The sequence below is a fragment of the Amphiura filiformis genome, chromosome 16 (assembly GCF_039555335.1).
Source record: "Amphiura filiformis chromosome 16, Afil_fr2py, whole genome shotgun sequence".
In the NCBI taxonomy this organism is placed as follows: Eukaryota; Metazoa; Echinodermata; class Ophiuroidea; order Amphilepidida; family Amphiuridae; genus Amphiura; species Amphiura filiformis.
Window position 1 is genome coordinate 60664172 of NC_092643.1, and position 25966 is coordinate 60690137.

The 25966-nt window shown below is 36.6% G+C and overlaps 1 protein-coding gene across 1 annotated transcript in view; it reads left to right on the forward strand.

Moving 5' to 3' along the window:
- The window catches only part of LOC140136296 (beta-1-syntrophin-like), an 83142-nt gene that overhangs the window by 32936 nt on the left and 24240 nt on the right, over positions 1-25966 (forward strand). The window contains 3 exon segments of the mRNA XM_072158022.1: positions 6388-6453; positions 6456-6793; positions 17938-18080. Coding sequence (XP_072014123.1) covers positions 6388-6453; positions 6456-6793; positions 17938-18080 — 547 coding nt within the window.

The following is a 25966-nucleotide window of genomic DNA, read 5'->3' on the forward strand; positions in this document are numbered from 1 at the left end:
CAGGGAATTTTGCTTAGATCTTCCAAAGTATAGGGAAATACACATTTTCAGGCAATGTTAAAACAGTTTCAAACATTTCTGTCAGTGCTTGTTTTCATCCCTGAACATGCACAGGGGTGACTCTTCTGTACAGCTTTATGTAACTTCTGAACCATGAGAGGCCGGGGGGGGGGCACTCAACTTTGGAAGTGACGGTATGTGCCTGTCAATAGGCCCCTCTTTGAAGTCGACTCTACCCGATGACCCCCCTTTTTTAAAGTCATACCCGATGACCCCCCTTTTTTTTAGTTGCTGCTACCCAATGACCCCCTTTTTTTTGGTTGAGGCTACCCAATGACCCCTTTTTTTTCTAGATTTCCTAGAATAGCATCATCAAAATGCAACAAAATATGCAGAAACTTTCAAATTTTGCTCCATTTTTTCAAAATTATGCCGAAACTTTCAACATTTTGCTCCATTTTTTCAAAATAGGCACATACCGTCACTTCCAAAGTTGAGTGCCCCCGGATGAGAGGCCACACATACACTATACCAGTGCTAATGGGGATGAGAAGAAATTCGATATTCTGTACTACTTCAAAATCAGAGAAACAAACATCAGGAAACATCAATAAACTAAGTAATAGTTCTATAGGAATATTTTGGGAGAGGAAGTAAATTCTCACTAAGGCCAGCCTAATGCTCAAATTATCGCAGATCGTATTCTAACGACACATAGCACAGCGCCTACCACTCATCCATCTCACCCTCTTTGAAATTTAATGAAAGTAGAGTAGTCATTCCCAAATATTGTTATATTAATATTGTGGACTCTCTCAGGCTAAGAATGGAAAGTTTATTTTATCCACTGTTGCAATCTCATTCAAGATTTGTGTACCGAGCAAAGTAAGTTGTTTAGTCAAGTTATGGGCTTTTGAAAATTGAATTTGGTATAGACTAATAGTATTTACATTTCGTCTCTACAGGATTTGGGCAGTGTGTGTGTGTACATATAACACTTTCTGGTCAGTTTTTGCTTGCTCAAGTTTACCTAAGACTTAAAATTAAGTTAGGAGATGGGATGGACTGTGATGTAGAGAGTGCCCATGTTTTGGATTAGCAGCCATCTTGAAAAAAACTCTCTTTCAGATTTTCAGAAAACAGATCCTGGGAAACAGATCCACCTGTATTTATCTTTATTTCATTTCATACCACCAATTTGAGGTCATGCACCAAACTCAATTGAATGCAGAATGTGGAGGGTCCAATTATGTTACAAACACTATTGTAGTCAGATTCTCTTAGTCTTAGGTACTCCGACCCCCGGTGGGGTCACTCAACTTGCAATACTGACCGCACGATCGTTACCAAAATCAAGGAAAAGGGGTCATTTTTAGGGCATGTCCATGGACAAAATTGTCTGTGAAATTGGAAAAATAGGGGTGTTTTATTGCACAAATGTCTCGAAATTGAAAAAGGGGTTCTTATTATTTTCTCCTGATCCCGTGGCCAGATAAAAAAATCACAGGAATAAATTTGGTTTCCTACTTTGTACTCATCCCGTGATCAATATTGTTCTCGGTTCTGATTTATATGCAAGGGGTACTACTTGAATTCTGTGATGCCCTTGTTAATTATTGAAAAAAAAACATTCATAGGCCTAAAAATCCCTTCCTTGAAATGTTGAAATAGGGTCAAAATTGCAAATGTGTCCTCGGAATCTAAAAAATAGGGGTGTTTCAGAGTACCATTTTGTCCTTGTTTGGGAGTAAAAAAGGGGGTAAAATTTCATGATTTGTCCTTGAAATCGACTGCGAAAGGGGGTAATTTGTACTTGTGGTAACGGTCCTATGCGTCCCCCCTGCCAGGGAGTGACCCCACCGGGCTCCGACCCACTCTATTGTAATTATCAATAACTTCTTATAAAAGATGTACTCATCCCTTTATCTGAATCTGCCGATCACTCATCAGTTTTTTTCTGAATCGCTGATCAGATAACGAACCCAATCAGTCCCATACCAAAAATAGCACGTCCTACACTCCTTGATAAATTAATTAGGGAGCCCTCTATAATAGGCCATCCCTAGTTTGGCAGTAAAAAAGCTTTGTATTGCATGATGTCACCAATTACCAGTCCCTGGTTGATACACAATACAAGTCTGTGGAGGCGGAAGGGGGATGTTACCATGGTAATATTAGCATGTGAGATTTGGTTTGATTCCCCTCATTTGTCATAATTTGGCTCTGACTTGTTTCACATCGCTCTTTAACAGTCCCCAAAATAGGCATGCAATTCCAACATCTGAGGATGTTCTCTATGCCATAGTCATAGAAGTGGTCATCTTTGTGGCCAATTGACCCTTTGGATCGATGCCAATATTGACATTGCTTCACTGAATGACGTTGCACACGTATCACTTTATGCTAGTTCAATGTATTCCAATTCTGCTCAACCCATTCTATGATGATTTTTATCTGTCTCTTTCTTCACCCTCTTCTAATAAATAAGGCCTAAAAAAAATTGTTTGATTGGCGTAACCCGACCTACCCTAAAATTAGGCCAGACCCTAACTTTTTTTTATTTTATTTTTTTTGTAAAAAAAATAATAAAATTTAAAAAATAAATATAAATAAATAAATTTAAAAAAAAAAAAAGAAAAAAAGTTCCAAAGCCTTTTTCAAACGAAATTTACAGCTTAAAAAGTAAAAAAAAAAAAAAAAAGAATCCGACCTACCTACCCTAAATTTTTTTTTATGTTACGCCAATCAAACAATTTTTTTTAGGCCTAATAGTCTTTTTCTCCCATTATCTCCCTGTTCACATCTTCACTACCTTCCTCTGCTCTGTCAGATTACTTGCACTCTCTTTTTGCATTCCTCTTTTAGCTCCTCACCTCCTCTGACTTATCCTTTTTCCTCATTCTATTATCATCCACTCTTTATTTGTCTCCTTTCAGATTTATTCTTCTTTCCTTTCCTTTTGCTTCTTTGCACTTCCTTTCTCCCCGGTGGGTTCAGTTTGTATTTAAAGGTAGGACGTATGACCGTTCCAGGATTTGAAAATGACCCCTATTTCACCGGGAATCGAGGACATTGTAGCAATTTACCCCTATTTTGCACGTAAATCAAGGAAAATATGCCCCAAATACCTCCCCTATTTTTATCATTTTGAGGACGCATTTTCATTTCACCCCCTTATCACAAGGAATCGAGGACATTTTTCCAAAATAAATACCCCTATTTTTACCATTTCAAGGACGCTTTTGAATTTTTCCCCTATTTCACGGGGGAATGAGGACAATTTTTATCGGAAAAAATACCCTATCAATTTTTGTGTGGAACTACCAAAAAAACGGACAGAAAAAAACCCAAAAACTGTAGCGGTAAAACGCGAACAAAAGTCCTTGAAATACACCCTATTTTTCATTTCAAGGACAAAAACACCCCTTATTTGGGCAATCGCGAACAATTTTATCCTCGAAAATTCTGCGGACATTTATTGAAAAGTACCCCTAATTGGAACCATCATGCGTACACATTGTCAGTGAAGACTGAACTCACCGGGCCTTTCTCCTCACTTAATAATTTATTCATTTTTGATATACCATGTACATTAATTACTGCAATTTTATGTGTCAAATTTGTTTAAGTTAATTATTGTGAAATATGGTATTCTTCTAAGCTGAAGGTAATGAGTGGCGATTCAAACATGATCAATGATGGACGTAGTTTTTTATTGCTTTAAAAATTAATTGGTTAATTGATCAATCAAATATTAGTAGCAATTGATCGAAAATCAATCACTCAGTAGTAGCGTCCAGTTTAGAAATCCTTTGAAATCCTATGGTTATCAGATGATGATGTATAGGACCTACATCTTCACAATCAGTGAAGGATGTTACAAACAAGAGAATCTGAGCAGTGATAGAATTAACAGGAAATGCCAGGTCAGTTGGCGGAGGAGATTGACCTTCAATCATCTCCAAAACCGCATAATTCTATACTCTTATTTGAATTGAAAAGCACACACACAAGATTGATGCAATATTAATGACTGCAAATTAATTCCTACACAGTGAAAGAAATAAATTATCAACAATTTGTTGGTACAAATTTTATTTAAAACAAAATGTCACCTCATCTCTGTATTTTTGTGAAAAATATTATCAGCAAACACGGTCAAAGTTTTAGCCATTCAGACATGGGAGTAACTGAATATGTGAGCAATTGATTTGATATGTGCATCTTTATCTGTGCGGGTAACAATTCACTACCCATGCATTTACTAGGGAGAGCGGAAGTCCAAAAAATTGAGACCTTGAAGCTACTATAAGATCAGATTTTGATTGCTTGCACTGTATTGTAGTCACAGTTTAAAAGGGCATTTCGTGATCCACAGCCTCATCCCCCCACTTTTCTCAAAAAAAGTTGAGATTTTTATATCACTGGAAACCTATGGCTACATAATGTTTATATACAAAAATTTCTTGCAGATTATTTCGTTTTAGCAAAGATATCGTGAAATTTGAATTTCGTTCTGGTGCACCAGAACGAAATTACAACATTATAACTCGCAAACGCAAAATCGGAAACAACTGAAATTTTGGGAATAAGCTTTTTTCGTGGATATCTACTGAAAAATGACATAAATAGAGGATGCTAGGATCACGAAATACTCCTTTAAGTGCGGACTCAGTTTGGTGTCACTTACTAAATCATCGCCCGTTCTGCTTCTACTGGGCATGTCACCGTGTACAGCCACTATAAACCCTAACAGGCTTGAGTACTACAAAATATTACAGACAACTTCTCTGCATATGCGTGCATCCCAATCACCCAAAGTGATATAGGCCCTATAGGCACGCTTTCGTTGGCCCGGCCAGCGTAAGTCACGTGGTGTCGGTGACCTAGTGCTTGGCATGGTCTCAGGTTCGAATCCCACCCAGAGCAAACAACTTCTTTCTTTGTTTTCTCTCTGTATTTCTTCCTTCTTTCCCTTCCAGTCGCCAAAAAGTCCTTAGGCCGTTAGGGTTAATACATATTTTATTTTAGGTAGATCTCGATACGCTGAATGACAACAGCATGACTGCAACACCTTATAGGTCATGTATAAAAATGGAACTGGATTGTTACATCAAAATGATATCATCAAAGGTGTTTGAAGTGGGATGATTGAAATTGAATTTTGAGTTATTTTCAGGCGATATAATTTCCCTCCTGTCACTCATCGCTAATACCATATCCTTGTTCCATTTTACAATATTACTGCACAGGTACCTGACGACAAAATAAAATTCATCAGAATGCTGTCAAATGCACGATTACCTGTAATACTAGATCAAATTCCTAATGATTGCAGCTGAAAAAGTGCAATTCATTGGACCAGGTTATGTTCAGTAAAGGGACAAAAAAACACTCTGTTTTACGGACTGACTTTTCAAGTAGGGTCGGTCGGTTGCGACTTTTTTCCTGGAGACTGAAATGATCCTAAAATATCTCCACAAACTTGAAAAATTTGATTTTTATTTTGCAAATATATTTTGAAAAATTTCCAAAATCAATCAATTTTGGCCAAAAAGCAACTTATTTCAGATTTCAATCATATGCTGAAGTATAGGCACCCACAACATGTGATGTTACGTTTTACTCAAAGGAAATTTCACCCAAATAAGATTAAAAAATAAAATTGCAAAGAAAATGTAGGCAATTTAGTTGTACGACAAATGTGAGATTTTCACATTGAATACATATATAACATGCTTAGCCTTCTCAATGCACGCTTGACAGGTGTTTAAAAAGTTTCAAAACAATTGCATTTAAATATGGCCATAATATTAAAAAATAACCACAACATTAAGGGGGTACTACACCCCTTGCCAATTTTGTGCCTATTTTTGCATTTTTCTCAAAAAAGTATAGCGCATTGGTGACAGGTAAGATATGTATATTATAGGGGCAAAGACTACAACTACTGCACTGAAAATTCAGCAACTCAAGGCAAGTAGTTATTGATTTATTGATTAAATATTGGTTTTCCCTCATTTTTGACTGTAACTCCACAACTGTTGTCTGTGCTGAAATAAAATTTCCTGTGCAGTAGTTGTAGTCCTTGCCCCTATAATATACATATCTTATTTGTCACCAATGCGCTATAATTTTTGAGAAAAATGCAAAAATAGGCACAAAATTGGCCAGGGGTGTAGTACCCCCTTAATAGCATGGAGGTGTATTCAATAACGGTAATACAAACATGTAGGTTCAGTGCTTACATAGTAAAACCGAACATTTTATAGAAAAAAGTGATCTTGTATATAGTTTTTCCTTACTGTGTGAAATGATAGCATCCAACCTATGTACATGATATAACACATCACTCATCATGTTTTCTCTTATATGGTTTATTTACAGTGAAATACCTACGGGAGGTAACACCATACTTCAGACGGAGTACAGTCATAGGCGAAGTGGGCTGGGATACGCCCCGCCTTACGTGATTAAAGAACCCGGAGCCAACCCTAGAGCCACACGGAATAACTGGACCGAAATGAAAAGCATACCCTTAAAACTGTGTTATGTAACCTCAAACTTGACTGTGAATGATCCTGAACAAAGGACTATTGAGCTTCATTCGCCTGATGGGCGCAGCTCATGTATATTGAGATGTAAAGATGCAAGCAATGCTGGGGAGTGGTTCAGTGCGTTACATGCCAACGTGTCATTATTAACCATACAAGCAATATCAGAAGCCAACGATATCTTACGAGCAGCACCTGGAAGTAGAGAGGTTAAACACATGGGATGGCTAAGTGAACAGGTGGGTGTACTATGTAGTCTCATTTTATATGAAGGCTGGAATTTGCAAAGACAAAGTTCAGGAACTGACATTGATAATGATATACATGTGCATCATCAAGAATGATGAAATTGAACATTGGGTACCCCTTTCTGCATGTACTTTTATCACTCTGAAGAGTTCTCAAACATATTGACAAAATCCGTGGTGGAAGAAGCATAGGGAGTCGGGATAAGCATATTTTGTTCCAGTCTTAAAGGGACTTTCACATGCTAAAAATTTCAATTTCAGACCATTTCAGCCCTAAATGAGGTGTGTTTTGCTATTTGTGTGTGCAAAATTCTTCAGAATACCCCAAAAGATGGGTATTGAAAACACAGAGTGGTAGGATATGCTATAGGGATTCTTTTGAATTACATGCACTTTTCATACATGTGTGGGTGTGTATGTTTACTTGAGGAATGAACTCATTCTTGAGGACTAACATTTGATCATACAATGTAATACTAATAGGATATACATAATACATGTATATCCATGATCCATATCCATTTGTGTGATTTTATTTCATTATGCCTATATCATAATATGTGTGGGTGGGTGGGTGCATGCATACATTCTGGAGCAGAGAAGGTAGCTTACCCTTCCCAGAATCCTTTGCAACATAATACGTCACCTCATTTCATCGCTCATACTTCTATTTACATGTTCCATTTGTTTCAAGTTGAGCATAGACTAGCTAAACATGAGTCAATAGTCATGAAATAAACATAATTTGCAAGATCTGGATGTGCTCTGTTCATTGAGGTACCTTTTTGTCCCTATCGACTGGATCGACTGCACTGGATCAGTTCAGAAAATTGAAATTGAAGCAGTGCATTGTGGGGAGTGTAACATATCTTCTCTGGTTCCGGGGTATAATTAGATTGAGTTCACGTTATTAGAGTGGAACAATAAGACTATAATGTGATATTCTTCTTAATTAACCTAATAATGAATAATATTCATTAAAAATAACCTAATAATAATATAGTTCTATATTACTGTGGAATTGCAAGACAGATACGAGGTACGTATGTGTATGATCAGTATTTACAATATAGAACAAAATGAGGATTGCAAAAGATACCTTTCGAGCTCTTTTGTTAATATCGCTTATGCAGGAGGTCTTGTATAATATTGTATCAGCCATAGCTATCTTCAGGGTTGGAAAAAAATTAAAAATCCAGGAATCTCTTTCTTTGGAAATTTTGGTATTTGGAAGGAACTTAGGAATTATACAGTGACAAATGAGTTCAACATAAACAGAATGTTTTTGTGTTTTTAATATCTTTCATCTATGCAAATTCATAAACAAACTTATAGTAACTGTTGCACATGTATATATGTACATCTTTCTTTCGCTTAAGTCAGTGACTAATCATAGTGTACAATGAGTGGAACACGCCATATTGTTGTTTATTTTATCCGTAATGCCATCCGCTAAAAACGCAGCCACCGTGCAAATGTCAAGAAATGCAATTTGGCATTCCAATTTAACGCAAACAAATTTGTAAGCTATTATGATTACTCTGACATCATAATTTGGATTGTGGCTCGGAGCCAATTTTGTCCCCATCATATTATGACGGTTAACTAGGGGACACGATAAGGTTATTCCTATCTAGCATGTCATGTGAGAAAATTTCCCTGTGTATCCAATACTAAACCTGATTCTTCCCTGAATACTGGTATTAAATATTAATGGGACATTCAAGAGGACCCCCTCCCCAGGGCTGTAGTGTCATAGGGGCACAGGGGTGGGGGATTGGTTAGTGGGGCACATGCCCCCAATCTATTGCAAAATTTAGAAAATCCCATAGGAAAAATGGCTTGTGCCCTCCCCCAAAATCAGACTTGGTGCCCCCCCCCAATACTAGCTGTGGTTATGATTATGGACCAAATGTGATGGGAATAACCACAGCCAAATTTGCAGGGTACCTTTAATACTATTTGTTTACAGTTCCAGCAGTTATGGAAGTTTGTTATTCTCGGGGATATTCTATACCAAAGAATTGGAATAATGTTATTAAAATATTTGGTAGCAGTATATCACAGTTATAGATCACCGTGTTAGTGCAAGGAAGTTGTATGTGCATTGGCTGCAAGTTTATGTTGGGGTTTAAAATTGATGCTGTCAGGTGAATGCAAGGAAATTAATAAAAAATCCCTTTAAAAAGGGATGTGCTGGGACAAGGTTGTTCACAATTAGTAATATCATATATATTTCTTTTTATAAAATGATCAAAATAATTTGAAGTGCATAGATAAGGGGGTGCAAAACATTTTGGTGGCAAATTTGTTTTTTTTGTGATTCTCTCAAAATTGGGCGCTTTTTCCCAAATGTGTGCAGATAATTGTTGTTTGACTATGCTGATGACAATTAATACACAAAGTCCTGCAAACCTTTGTAAATGTAATGCTCATGTTAAAATCTGTTATTTTTTTCCATTGCCAAAATAAACTGTAGAGCCTGCACTATTTTGATCATCCTGACTGACCAAGGGTATATATATATATGGGCACCCCTAGGGGTGAATTATAAGGGGTCAAAAACATTTTTAGCAGGTCGAAAGGGGGAGGCAAATAATTTTTGGAACAGATGTTTGGGTCACCTAGTCAGTAGTACACCCTTAAATGCAAACGTTGGCAGGTCAAAAGTGGAACGGGCAAGTGATTTTTGGAACAGATGGGGATTACCACTTTGGAATTACACCCCTTGAAAGGTGTAGAAAAACGCTCTATAACTGTGATATGCTGCTACCAAATATTTAAAAACGTTTGAATTTCAAGTAAAATCTGGCATGTGCGAGGGGCAGAGATTTTGGCATGCTGAAGGGGGGGTATGGCACATGGTTTCTGGATAAGCCACTGCTGTTTTTTTCAATGTGGTCAATTACCCATAGTATTATATGGGGGTATATACATGTAGTCTGAGCTCTCCATTTTAATTTCTTTGAATTTTAGTATTTGTGATAAATAACAAACATTAGCACTGGAACCAGTGCCCTGACCTGTAGCGCCCGCTTCGCTGCCTTGTTGTCCGAGGAACTGAGCCAATTCTAAATAAACATTTACGTTTAAATAATGAAAGGCAGACTTTCTTGTACTTGCTTGTCAAGATATCATGTCTGGTAATGGTATTTATACAAGATGCACAAGCCTGGTATGTCTCTTGCTAAATAGGTCTCATGTCATATTTTGATAAACAAGTACCGTCGGATCCGTAGCGGTCGCTGCGGGACAAGGAATTCAATTTTGCGGTGTTTGGAAATCAAGAATCCCTTAATTCTCTTCAGTTTGCCCACAAAATCAATTAATTTACCTGAATTTCCCTGAATTTCCCTTAATTCTCTTCAATTTCCCTTAACTTCCATCAATGTTCCCAATTCTCCCTCAATTTCCCCTCATTTTCCCAAATTTCCCTTAAATTCCCTCTATTTTCCCAAATTTCCCTTAATTCACCTGAATTTCCCTCAATTTCCCTGAATTCTCCTCAATTTCCCTTAATTCCCCTCACTTTCCCCCAATTCCCCTCAATTTCCCTTAATTGCCCACAAAATCAATTAATTCACCTGAATTTCCCTCAATTTCCCTTAATTCCCACAAAATTGCCCTTAATTTCCCCATTCCCCCCCAATTTCCCTCATGTTCCCTACTTTTCCCAAATTTCCCTTAATTGCCCTATAGGCCCTCTCCCTCACCAAGTAGTACCATAGCCATGCGACAAACGATGTTGACGTAACAGCATTTTTTAGAAATTGTTGAAAATCGTGTAATGCCCCTTTAATGACCTAATTAGCATATTTGGACGAAACTCTTTTCCAGTATGGGGCGGTACCTGCCTTCCCCTCACCAAGTACCATAGCCATGCGACAAGCGATGTTGACGTAACAGCATTTTTAGAAATTGTTGAAAATCGTGTAATGCCCCTTTAATGACCTAATTAGCATATTTCGGGATGAAACTCTTTTCCAGTATGGGGCGGTATAGGCCCTCCCCTCACCAAGTACCATAGCCATGCGACAAACGATGTTGACGTAACAGCATCTTTTAGCGTTTGTTACTAACGGACTAACGGACGGACGGACTAACGGAGAGACATGGTGACTTATAGAGCTGCTACCCGCAGCTCCGCAGCTAAAAATGATAGAGGAATGCATGAATGCGATATGAGTGACAACATTGATTTGGTTGTTTACTATGCTTCAATAATACATGTCCCAGAAAACGATTGAAATTACACTCTGGTATCCGTATCCTCATCTCTGTAACTTTGGTAAGTTTGTACTGGAGATGACAAGACCACAAGTATATAGCCCCATGCATAATGTTATAAATGGGAAATTGTTATATTGGATTATATGAGCATTTTTTGACAAGGTTACAAATGAAATGATACTGGCATCATACAATTATTGAAAGTATCAGCTTTACAAAGGGGTTTTTTCATGTAGCAATTTGTACTTGTTATTGATTCAGTCACATTACTGGTGCATAAAAAACATTTTTAAGAGTGAGCGGGCAAGAGGGAGTGAGTGAAGGAGGAACTCCCTAATGAGGGAGGGCTGGATGGAGCGAGTGACTGACTAAGAGTTCAGCAAGTAGGCCTCAGTGTAAGTCTGTTTAAAAATTTGCCAATGATGCAGGGCTTCAAGCAGCCGTGTATTTACTATATATCTGAACTCTTTCTATATTTTCCTATATTGTTACAAAAATTCTTGTATTTTTTTTTTTTCAAATTAAGAGAGTTATCATGTTATTGTTACTTAAAATTTGATGTAAAGTTGATAATTTTGGTGCACTTCACATGCAGTTGTCATACATTTTCAGCAAGTCAGCGGGTAGTTTTTCCTGGCCTCTATTTTTTGCCTGGTATATTTTTTATAGACACCATACCAGTCCAAAATAATGCACACGTATGCAAAATAATTAAAGTATCTTTGGGACTTTTCCATAGTTACTGGTCTCTGATACCATTGCATTTGACTTCCACTATCCTGTATTTGCCCTATATTTTTGTTCAAAACGTTCCTATATTATATTTCTATTTTTTTGCAAGTGCTGGCTTGAAGCCCTGAGTATGTTTTCACTGTCTCATGTACAAATGTAAAATCTTTGTAGAATGTGCAAAATTTAAACCACTTAGCAAAAAGAAATGTGGCTATCGTCCAGAGAATTTATAAATAATGTATAAACCATGCAGACAAGAATCCCATGGTTTTAAGATTTTGTGAGAGCATGAAATTCAGTATAGTCTTTATATACATGTACAGCATCTTGACTAGGCGTAAGTATCTAGATGAAAGTTATATGAATATTTTTGTTTAATGTGCGCTCAAAAAATGTACCAAATACAGTGCCAATAAGTGTGTCAAGTATGTGTCATAGATAGGACATGCATTTGTTAATCTACTCTTACAGTCCTAAGCAAATTTGCAATTTTAATGTATTGCTTAGTAATAGTATGACTTAGGTATAATAAATGTGGCCACTGTTTTTTTCCGAGTGTGGTAATTCGGAAGGCCCTTAACTCCCTGAGCACTACCTGCCAATCTAACATTGCCTCTGATTGGTCAATTACATGAAATTTTTACTTTAATCACCAATCAGAATGGAACTTTGCAAATAATTCACCCCGATTTTTTGTGTGGTGAAATTATTCTAACAATGTTATTGATTGGGCCAATTGATAATGATAACTTCTTTTTGGCCAATCGGCAGGTAGTTCTCATGGGGTTAACTCGATTTACTGTATATACTCAGTGTTCGAAATAAGCTCTTATTCGCTTGTTCAAAAATCACAACGGACAAGCGTATTGAACCATCACTTATTCGGCGGCTAATACTGTATACATAATTCTTGATCCTTTAGTGGTGCAGATAAAAGGTATTAGACAAAATATTTTATATGGTACAGAACATCTTTGTGTATCTAAATTATATCTGACGCTCCATTCAGTATCACTGCATCATGTGCTCACCCATATCATTCAGTGGTCACTGGTCATACTAGCCTGTCTGGTCTGGCTAACACAACACTCTTTTATTAATTGACCTATATTCCCTTTCAGTGTTGTAATGGACCATGCTATCTAGAGTAGATAGCTAACCTGTTATGGACATTGTCCATCAAAAACACTGCCAGGGCTGTATCTGTCTGTTATTGTAATATTTATGTATTTTGTTTGCGATAGTAGCGAGCTTTTGATAATATTATCGGCCACAGAGCCATTAAGGTTTGAAGCAGGGAATACACATCAATCAAATGGCCATTGTGGGATTAAAAATCTTCTTATTTCTAAATTGAATGAAAATATGAAATGGACTGGAGATGATAGAAAAGATAATATTGTCTCTTGACAGTATTATAAATAAACCTGTATAGATAATAAAGATACGCATATATATTTGTGTGATATGGATGGTGACCCATATCATACAACTGTCACCGTTTTAGTAATTTTCTGTTATATTTTCATTTTTCTGGATCATTGTAAGTGGGTTATATCAGCCAGGTCATGCATTTCCTTCAAATATCCTATATACTAGGTTTATTTTTAATTTCTTGCTGGTATTAATAATTTTCATCTAGATTTAGATTTTCTTGATGTTTGTCTGTATAGGTTTGTTAAACTATAATGTCTAATGGCTTTTACATGTGTATATGGCTACGCTTGTGTATAAATGCCATTTTTAATTGATCTGGGAGAGCTGTATCCTGGGGGAGTTTCTTAGGAGCCATAGATGAGTTGACTTCTGACGCCATTCCCTGGCAGTATGCGCACGCATCATTACAATTCCTATTGTTTTTTGCCTGGTAGTATGTGTGCGCATAATATTTTGTTCAGGGCCTGTGGTTTTAAAATTCCCGCCACATCACACAATAAGGCTATTGAACAGTGTAGTGGTTGTATGCAGTTCTCTCAAGCATATCGGTATACCAGTCCCTTGCCTTTGTTGATAAACATTGAGGTCAACTCATCTAATCAAAGACCACATTAAAAAAGACTAGTTTGTGTCACATGTCAGGGCAAAGGCACGACAAGATTGGTTACTGACCTGCGCACTGTGGCATTTTTGGTCTAGTTGACAGGACGTCATACGCAAATAGTCTTTTTAATTCGGTCTTGAGCTTTATGTTTGCCCAGGGGTGCCAAAATGATCTTAAATTGGACACTTGAAAGATGGCGCAATAGACCATTATGTGGGACCCCAGGGAATGCTCTCAAGTTTTGTTTGGGTAGAGAGGGGCTGTCAATAATCAAAAGTGGACCTATCGCTGCCACTTTTTCAGGCAAATAGGATACCTAAATATTCAGGGAAAATTGTGAAAAATGACCCATCCATTACCAAAATAGACCTTGATAAAAATTCCCTTTAAAAGGGAAAGCCAGCCTCAATGTAGAAGAGGTCTTGTAATTAGTTTTGGTCAATGTGAAAGGCATTTTTAGGATCACGCTTACATCTACATGACAGTCCACCAAACCATCAACGATGAGAACATGCACACTGAAACAGCAGAAAACATTAATTCCTAATCTCATGTCAACTCTTTTAATTCATTACATGTACTCCAAATTGTTCTGGTCTGTTTGTTTTGTTGTTGTTGTTGTTGTCGCTGGGTTTTTTGTCTTTTCAGCTTTTTACCCACGATATCTCAATTTCCAATTTTGTAATACCAGAACTTACGAACTCAATATCTTCGCTTAGGAATATCCGATTTCACTGCTTTCGATATATACACTGCCGGTTTGAGTTAACTTACATGTACATTTTATTTTAAAATAACTTAATTAATTCGCAATGTATAGTTTAAGCCTACTATATTATAATAGATAGTGGCCAGCACATTTATAAAGGACTGGTTACTCACTACAATCTTCACTCTTAAACTGTGTTTTTCTGAATGTGCTGATCATGTTGATTGCTAGTCGGAAACTCCCTGCGAAGCTATGGACATGGCATCTTACATACTCCATTCTATAACAGTCTGCCTAGTGCCTTGTGTGTTTTCTCTTCAATCATTTTGTTGAATGTAATTTTATGAATCAAATAGTTATGTGTCATTTTATTTATAATAAAGAAGTTATTAAATTAATAAAGTAAGACAATTTATTTATCTATAAGTGCATGTCAAATGGGGTACATTGTTCAATACTATTATGCATAAATTATGCCCATATTATAGCTAGGCCCTAAAAACTTTATTTTGCATCGGATTTTCCCGTTGAAAAGACAAAACTGATGTTTATGATAGCAACCATTTCATCAATAACATTTTGAGTCATTTTTATCCATAAAACGACACAGGATATGATAGATAACTACTTTCACATCAATATGGTCCATATGATCACAGATTGTTGAGAATCTGTGATATGATCCGGGATATGATGAAGATTTTGATTCTATAGATCTGTTATCAACATGATATCACGCTGTTCAGTGGTCAAGGAGTAAGGACCCCCCGTCAAGGACACTGATATGACATCATAGGTGATGTCAGATTTTCTTCTGCTGACCATATGATGCTATATATATTAACTATTATTGTTACATTTAGGCCTTTAAACTTTTAAAGTCATAATTAATTAGTTCAAACATAACTTTGGTAATACTCACTCGTTTTAGTTCGTTGAAACGGCAAAACATACTTACTTTTCCTAACAAATCGAATTAAAATATTTTTTTTTAAATTTAACCACAAAAAGTTTTTAAAAAATCATTTCACTACCACTAAAATATAATCTCTTGAGTAAACTGACCCCAAACCTGAAACAGGTACCAGCCCGAATGGGCTGGCGAAAAAGGGTCATTATTAATGATATGTCAATTAGCTGAAATTGAGACTTGTATGCATCACATCCCCATATGGTCACTTGCATTGAGTACCTCCCCTCCCCCCAAGTGAGCAATTTACCAACATAATCAATTCAAATGTTAAAATCAGTAACATAATTTTTTGGACTTGGGAACTCTTTAGATTGGTTGTTTGTCCCAGGCAAGCAGACATTTAGGTCCTAACATGAAGCTGCACTTCAACTCTTCAATTCAGACACTGATTTGTGACTGGTGATTTACTCATATATGCATTATAACCTGTTTAGTACTAATTTGATATTTTCAAACACCCTTTTATTTTTGTTCCTTCAATAATTTCAAATAATCATGAAGTTATATGAAAGAGTTGTTTTGGGAACACGTTAATTATAGTGCCTTTCCCTCATTTGTGATTGTTGAAGATAGGTAACATTATTACATTTGGGGAAAATTGATAAAGTTTGTTCAGCTTAATAAGGCGGAAATTATTTGTCTTTTGTTACTGCGCGAGTCAATAAATTCCAAACTCACGCTCGAGTAAATTCACATAAGCGTGCGCCAGTCACACATTACGCAACGCACAACTAGCATAAGCATTGCGCCCAACTGTGTGCATGCCATTCTATATAAATACACAGTGTTATGAGTCTAAATTTTTCTGCCTTATATGAACCGAACAAACTTTAGTGCATGAGTGATGAAAGGAAGGTGTAGTGTATACATGTAGATCAACTTTATTGAAGTCATTTTGAATCAAACTGATCATGTGGAAAATCATACGGCATGTGCTTGGTTTGTCAGACCTAATATGTGACACGATCTGCTCCACGGGGCCAAAGGAGGCATTTTTGAAAATTGAGTTACTATAATTATTATCTTGTAGTATCATTAAGCTATCATATACTGAAAACAGCAAAGGTCTAGCATATTTGGTTCTAAAGTTATGAGGTTCTGAGATGTGTATTTTCTTATGTATTTCATTGTTTTTTACTCCATATTTTTGCCTTTATCTCAATTTCAAATTTGCCGCCTTTGGCCCCCATGGACCAGATCGTGTCACATATAACCATGGAAGTAGGACACGCCTCCCTGAGATGACTCAAATTGTCCTCTGAACTTGTGATTTCTGACGTATTGTGAACTTAAAGTGATTCAACGTAACATGGTGGGATGTTGCGCATTGGGCTATTCCAGATGAGATCCATATACCCCTATAGAAGACATGACATTAATCTCCCACACAGGGGGTGCAGATTTCAAATGGAGTCACCCATTCAGGTAACCTCATTTTAAATCTACACTCCCTGTGTGGAAGGGTAAGGATATGTCTTACACAGGGGGTGTATGGATTTGAACTGGAATAGTCCAATGTTAATGTGACATGATTAGAACATTGGAAGCAAGCACTTTTTGACTATGTAGCATAAAAATTATTTAAGTATTCATTGGTCTCAAAATAAAAAATAAAAATAAAAATTGGTGATTAATAATTACATTTTACATCTGGTCTACTGATTAATACCAGCAGACTTCAACAACATGTATTCTTCTGTTTGGGAAAAATAAAAGAATGATGTTAGCATGTGCAATATTGTTGTTTCGAATATTATTCTTATATCACAATGGTGATATTTCGCTATGCTGTCAACTGTACCTATGACCTATCTATAGCATTTTTATATTCTTGAAATTTGCACCCCAGTAAAACAGTATGCGACCACGGAAGTATGTGTATTATCAATCTGAACTAGCGACTTGAAGTAGGGCAATCAGAATTTGAGAAGCAATAAGTTCACAATTTTTGATGGTGCATCAAAGGAATTCAATTCAAATCTGAGATAATATTGATCTGAAACACATACTTTCATGTGCTGCTTTTTTCGTAGAGCAACTTTCATGTATTCAAGCTGTTTTGAAGCTAAGGTGGCCTAGGAAAATATCACGATATGGCCAATATTGTGATATTTTTTTCCTGCAATGCACATTATGGAAATTGCTGGCGATGCCCATGCATATGATGAAGCCATGCAATTAAACTAAACCAGATCGGAGGGATGGGAATTTAAAATGTTGATTACTGTCCGCATAATGCTCTGCAAAAGGATCACTCTTATTATTGAGCTACTTCAAGGCTTTGCCGATCTTATAAATTTCCATCCATTATCAAATTACAGAGTCTTTGAGATCTAAAGCCAATTTAATTACAGAGTCATTGAGATCGAGCATCATTACTTACAATGTATCTGCAATAATGCAATTAAAAGTGAAATAACCTTTCTTTCTCCTATCTTAATTAATCACAGAGTCATTCAGAAGGAGGTGGCTCAAATTGGAAGCCAGTATTCGTAGCTGTCAATGATAAAGATTTGTTAATGTATGACTGTGTGCCATTTACAAGAGAAGAATGGGGTAAACCGTTCCAGTCGCACCCACTTCTAGCAACAAGGTAAGATAGTAAGATTGGTGTCCACCCACTGTCGCAGGCTTGCTTTGTAACCCTAAGATTTCCCCTACATGTAAGAGGTTAGACTACAAGAATCAGGACTGTGTATAGCCCACAGACTACTACAGACTATTTGCTAACAGCCAAAGTCCCCATGCTTTGTATGCTGTGAATTCTCGTATATTCATGAGGGTCAATCAGTTGATCGTGTGTGTCTAACAATCACGCCTGTGTTGTGTGCCTGTTGCATTGTGTGTTTTCATGTTTACACAAAAGACCATAAAAATACGCTCTATGTGCAGTACAGTTTCGTCTGTCGCACTTCATGGAACGATCGGCCCTAATTAACGGGTGATGCTGCGACTTGACCTGTTTGCGAATGGTCTATAGTCTGTGGTATCATAGCCTCTTATGAAATACTGTTTGAAATCCGCCATGCTGGATTGTCATGCATAGGACCAAAAGTATACATCGAGCATATTTTGGCAATGGCACAAAATTTGACAGTAATTATGGCATCTTCATTGGCATAATGTTGCATGTAGAATAAACTGGAGGTACTACATGTATGTTCCCCTCCATGAGAGACACATAAACATGTCGGAGTATAGACTCACCATATTTAACCTCTTTTAACCAGATAGCGGGATTGGTTGATGAGGGAACAGTTGAGTCTATAGAGGAAAAGAAGAAAGGATGAAAGGAAGAAGAATGGTGAGAGAGGATCCTAGTAGAGGATATGACCTTCAGTGATGTAGACTAATAAATTTATATTGTTGGTCCGTCCACAAGAGAGAATAGAAGAACTATTTGAGACATGTGTGTGATTCTGCTGCAAGCAAGAAAGTGAGACATGAAAAACAAAATTACTGTTCCAGATTCCTAGTTCATAAGATACAATGAGAGAGGTAGTCTGAGCCATGGCCAAAACACCACCAGTTAAGTCGCGATATAGCCAGTAGTGCCACCGATGTGGAGGTTCTATGCTTATGCGCTCAAAGCTTGTACTACGCAGTGTATGTGGGTAGGAATATTCGGTAATATTAAAACGTAAGTCCAGTTGATCAGATTGAAGTTGTAGATTAATAGCTCTGCTACTGGGATGAATGACTACATAAACATACAATTTCTTACACATTTCTCTATTTGGGAAAGCAAATATTTCCTTCTAAATGCTGAAATTTTCTTGGAATTGGTACTGGTAGGAGCTTTCAGGATTTGTCTCTTTTTTCCAGACCGGCTGAGTGACCTAAAAACGATATATATGTAGTGAGAAAATCAGTGTTTTACAATTTTACCTTTAGGTCACAACACTACACTATGTCTATGAGTTCAATCTCATTCCAATTGGCATAGCTCAAAGCTCAAATGTTGACCTTGAAGTTGTAGAGGATGAGTTTTTGTACCCAATGCATTTATAGGTCATTTCATAATCGTACAAGTTTATTGGGGTCAAAGAACTGTGTCGTGACAGATGAGCAGTGATCGATTTTCGTATATTTTTTTGTGTAGCAAAAAATGCTACTCACTTTCAGATTTGAGTAGCAATTCCAAAATTTTGAGTAGCAATGCTAATCTAGGTAAATCAAACACTGTAACCATATACCACCTATTCAAAAAACACTTGGCCTGAATGTTCCATTTTTAGTTCAGGTCAGTGGCCAGTGATCGATTTTCGTATATTTTTTTGTGTAGCAAAAAATGCTACTCACTTCCAAAAATTGTGAGTAGCATTTTGCTATGCTAATCCAGGTAAATCGAACACTGCAGATGAGCATGTCGACTGCTCAGTGCCAGAAGTGAGTAAGTGCAATAGCTGCCATGTGTAGCTGCCAAGTGTAGATAAGTACAATATACTGTGTTTTTAACCAAATGTTTACTGGGCAGCTATTGCACTTACCCACTTCTGGCACCGAGCAGTCAATGTTTGAGATTCTTGTACCTTTACCTCCAGGTTGCTCTATTTTGAGCCACATCATCAGTGTGTTCAGTCCTGTGTCAATAACCAAGAGTAGAAGCAACACTAGCCATTTCGTTGATTGAGCACTTTGCCTCAGTACATCACACCTCACTTTCAGTGCTTCATGTGTCAAACTTACCAAGAAAATAGCCAGTTTTTGCTTAAGGTTAATGCAGTGGTAATAAGAACACTGATTATATATTTGAACAATGTGTGGCATACTTCATCAAGTTGAAGGTCGTTGAACAGTTTATTGATATGACAAAATTCCCACTTGCCAATTCGGAGAAACTCATCTCCACGGAGTTCAGAATCTTTTACTGGTAACCTGATAGTGTACACGAAGTGGTTGGTTATTTTGCAAACGCATGGTAGTTTGTACCTCACATTGACATTCTTATTCTGCAAGTTTTGAGTTAAATTGCTCTGGTGGTTTGGATTCTAGAAACACAACTGTGTATTACAGTTAGAGAGTAAAAGTATTGTTTTGAGACCCGGTTGTGTATCTATCACCTGATATAACACGGTAGATACCATTATTTTAAGTGGAACAATGAGGCAGAACAGGTACTACAGGTATTAACCCTAACACGGACCCTAATAATATTAATAACCTTAGGCCATAAAAAAAAAATCTGTTCGGGGATCATTTTATTTTTACTTTTGGCGAAAATTATGTAAAATCAGCCATTTTGGGGCCGTCATGTTTTGATTTTGACTGAAATTTTTTGGAAAAAATACAGAACATTTTCAATATGTTTGCAAAAAAAATCAACACATTTTTGCCAATTTTTCAAGCTTTCGGTGATATTTAAGAGTCACTTCAGCCTCCAGAAAATAAAATCCAGACTGAATTTTGTGGGACCACCTTAATTGCAAACCCCTTAATTCTTGTTTATATATCTGCTATGTAAAAGCTTTTCCTTGGGAAACACATATATATTGGCTACAAATTGAATCTCCTCAACTCTTATCATATGCCCCATCCATCAATCAATGGTAACACCACAATCTGACCGATTTTAGTATGTCTTTTGGGATGTTGCCTAAGTGGGACATAACACTACTGCTTAATGCAATATCATGAAATTCCCCTTTAAACAAACAGGTAATGAATATGCCAGTGTGTGTTTGTAAAGTGTATGACATCGTATTATGAATGTAAACTCATATCCCATTGTGGCATCAATAAATGAAGAGTTGATTGCGAGAGAGTCTTGTAAAAAAATGGCTGCTTTGAGATTAAATATGATTAAAACGGTAATATAGGATGAATAATTGAAACCAATCATAAATTCTTGAAAGGTAGTTTTAATGTAATCATTTTCATCATTTACAAATATGGGACATGTTTTAAATATTGTATGTATAATAAATAGCTGCATATGTAAAAAATCACACCCATACGAGGCAGCCACTGAAGAATGTTGAAACATTTTACTGATCAACCTTTTATATCTATCAGTATGTAAGCTGACATTTAATTTTGTCTTGTGGAACGATTTTGGAAGTAGCTGCCTGCTTCTTGATTTTAAAATGCATTAAATGTGTTGACATTGGTGAATAAACAATTGATGAATTTTAATCCATAATCCCCTGATACATGAAAGGCATCTCAGCAAACGAAAGCATTCCTTGGCAATTCTGTGTAAAATGAGAGCAAAATGGCACCAGTTAACCCTCTCTACACTGGTGTTGTCTGCAGACAACGAGTTACAAATTTTCTTTCAAAATTCAAAAATTTCAGATTTGTACATTTACATGACCATATTTGGAATCAGCATGAAAAATGCATTAAAATGAGTACAAACAAGCCCAGTATTGGTTCAATTGTGCTCAAGATAGCTCTTGATATTTTGAGAAAATACAATGTATCTCAAAACTTTTGGACTTTTTATGTTGAAGTCTATGACTACATGTAGCAGGCATAATTCCCAATCTAACAAGGAAACCACTACACATGCATGCATCCCATGTGATGCCATAACGCAAACACCCCAAGTCATATGTATAAACACGGAATCGCTGGTCGGGCCAACGAAACCCCTGTGGCTACCGGTCGGGGCCGCGAGTGGTCTAAGATTCAAATCCCAGGGGTACCAAGTGACTTCTTTGTTCATCTTCTCTCCTTTTTTGTTGTTTCTTGATAACCTTTTCATTTCATTTCATTTTTCATTTTCATATTGTTTCATATTTATGTCAAGGCCATTTGGGTGTATCGTTTTCTACATTCTTAAGTCATCATATTTGGCACGACACGATTAAGAAGCTTGAGAATGCAATTGTAACTGACATGTATCTTGTCTAATGGGACATTTTAATAACACAGGTTATCATGAATTGCTCTTTAACCCCATGAGAACTACCTGCGGATTGGCTAAAAAGAAGTTTTCATTATCAATTGGGCCAATCAGCAACATTGTTAGAATAATTTCACCACACAAAAATATGGGGGTGAATTATTTGCAAAGCTCCATTCTGATCAGTGGCAATGTTAGATCGGTAGGTAGTGCTCAGGGGGTTATAAAACAAGTAAAGCAATATATTTTTGGCTTTGATAAATCAAAAAATTCAACCCATTTTCTTAAATTATCTATGTCTCCTAATGAGCATACTGGCATTTCTTCACTGTCAAGGTGGTGTGCACTGTGTAGTAGGCTTGTACCATACACAACAAAATCATGATTTGCTCCTTTCACAAGCAAATCAAGATACTAATAATTCAGCATATTGTAAAATCAAAAATCATCCTGGCTAGTTATCAATAATTGATTGACAGTTCATTATGGTCGTAATCCGACAGCTTTTGTCTCATCTTATGGGACGTCTTACGAAGTAGGCCAGTACATGACTACTCCACATGTAATACACACTAGTACGTAATTCAATGTATACTGCAAGCTGAATACTAATGCTCATGGTGTAGGTTCATGGGAGCCCTTGTGCACTTTTCAATCCAGCATGCATTAGAACAGCGGCTGTGATGAGTTTTTCCATCTTGCCTCGATTTTTCTTTCTGAATATTGTTTATCAGATAGAATTTCACATTTTGGAATCTCTTGATGGTTTAAGCTAAGAGGAAATGTCTTAGAAATATAAACGTAAGAAAAATACTAGAAACATTTTACTACTACCCTGTACTAATTTGCATACGTAAATGATGCCAGGGTGAGTGAATTCAGTATGCGAAATCTAAGTATCTGTATCTATTGAGACCTGGGATTTGTACCGTAAAGTGTGTTTGTGACTTATATTTGCGCCCTGGATGTTGCCAAGGAAAATTGTTTTGTTCTTATTTTTGTCTCGGCAGTTTCTTATCGGGATTTTAGATGTACGAGAATGTAGGATTATATTAGATTTTGTTGTTTGTTTGCTCATGTTTTTCCCCTACAGTTCTGAACTTAAGAATTGTACACAAAATATTAAACCTATTTTATTGACTTCACAAAGAGGTGTGACCCAATCAACAGGCTTATTCCCCATTTTTACATCAAAAACTGAGATTTTGGTATCAGAAGAAAGGCATTTTTTTTCTCATTAACCCTAGTAAAATTTAACACCTGAGTATATGCATCGTTTAGATGGTGTGAACAAAAACATGGTTTAGGTGTACCACAAGTGTACAAATGTATGTACTATCCTATTCTTAAATACATGTTTTTGCTTTTAAAACTGCTGGAGCAATACAACTCAAAATTTGGCAACATATTATTCCAATGCATCAGGCCTCAATGTAAAATAAAAAACAGAAAAGATTGGATCATGTCCCCTTTAATTGTGACATGCATTTTACATACATTTGTGATCAGTAATATATTAGTGAGGACACTTCGTTGCCTCTCATCTTGCTCAAAATTAGCCCTACTATAGGGCCTTTAGACTGTGGCGATCCAAAACTATAGACCCTGGCTATATCCAGAGAACTGCTAAACCCAGAGACCGCTCCCCCAGGGTGGAGCGATCACTGGGTTTTAGCTGTTCTCGGGTATAGTGTGTTTAAAAGGCCAAATAGTAGTAGGGCTACTCAAAATTAACATGGGAAATCCTTGAACTGACATAATTTTGTTGAATTGTGGAACACTATTGCCCCATGTACTCAATATATAAGCTGAATCAAAGAAGGGTGTTCAATATCTGTTGAATCGAGGTACAATTTTACCAACACATATGTGTTCAATATACTACGTAAACTACTACAACGTGCTGGAGCCTCCAGCTAACGTGGTGTATTTATAGGTGAAATAGATTGTGTTACAGAGCAGCGAGCTATTTTTGTGTCAAGTAATTTTCCTTGGAATAGTAGCAAGCACTCATATAACACAATTGTGTCAATAATGACATCAAATATGCATTGCATTTCTTATATAATATGAGCGCATGCTTTATTCATAAGCAAAGCGACATGTAAAGTAAATGCTACTGTTCCTATGTGCAGAATTTTCACGATATTTAATTTTCTTACATATTTCTTAGATACTGGTTTTCACAAAAGCTTTGACTCACATATATTGTACTTCAATTGTAGTATTTTGTCTCTGGTAGATTTGAGAAGAAATACTTAGCATGGTAGAATCTCAGTTTGTAAAATGCGCACACACACAAATATGAAATTTGTTTAGAATGATACAGCAGGGATAAACATTTTCAATAAATTTTCATTTTTGTGCTCTTTACAAAGTAGAGGCTAAGCATTATTATATAAAACATGTGAAGGTATTTGCCGTCAATATAACAGGCTCCATATTGGAACAACTCACAAATTTCAGACACCACAAAAAATTTTTGTGTGAAAATAAACCTCTGCAAATATAGTCTGCTATAGTATTGAAGGGTGGCTAAATTTACACACATTGTAGGATGTGTGGAACTCGTGCATGACATGAAGGTCATGTCCCGGTCCATCCATCCGCAAAATAAGATGTTTGTTTATACAACAGACAGTGAAGCATAAACACGCTCACAAACACACACATATCACCCTACACGAATGCACACACATGCATGCGCTTGTATTCATTTACTAAAGTACCAGCAGCAGCGTGGCTAGAGTAGCTCGTAATATGACTTCATCCACCGCGCTGATCTTCAGTAGATGTAAACAAAAGACAAGTGCTTGGTCCTTTCATTGCTAAAAGGGCATATCTTTCAATCATTTAAATTGAATTATGCTTCCTTTAAAGACATATTGTAATATTTGATGAGAAGGTTGCTTTCAATATTTTTCACAATTCTGATTTTTACATGATTATAATGTACTTCAATGAACTAACATACCCTACACAAATCAAGGCTTTAGGTGTTGTATTTGTGTCCGAATCAACAATTTTGAATGAAATGAAGTGTCCTGACATTTCATTCACATTTTAGTCAAGTGCGTATACGATGTTCATGTCACTGTATACGCACATGACGTATAGGATGGTCATAACACATCAAAAGGGCTGACCTGAGCATGATCGATGGAGTAACATGCATTGGCAAAATGAACGATAGAATTAAATAGGGATTTTGTTTGGCCCAAGATTCAAAGGGGACATATCTGGCAGTGAAAACTTTTGAGGAGAAGAGATATGAATCTACTTCTTATAGAAATGTTACAATATGGCTTTGATAACTTTGGTCTAATTTCTTTTAAAAATTATGTATCTATTATACTTAGATTACTATCAGGTTGGCCTTGTGACTTGGGTGTCCAGAAAACATTCAGTAGCAAATGAGTTAATTTCTTGATCTATCTGTTTTGACTCAAGTGCTTGTAAATAATACATTTATTGCTGTTATTGCCTCTGAATACATAACATACATGACATGATCATTCCAGGGGCATACTGTACCATATTTCTAAGGAAGAAACTTGCTGCCACCCCTTTGATTTGTACATGACCTAGATTTGGATATTGCATACCTCATGTGCTTGTAATATACACAT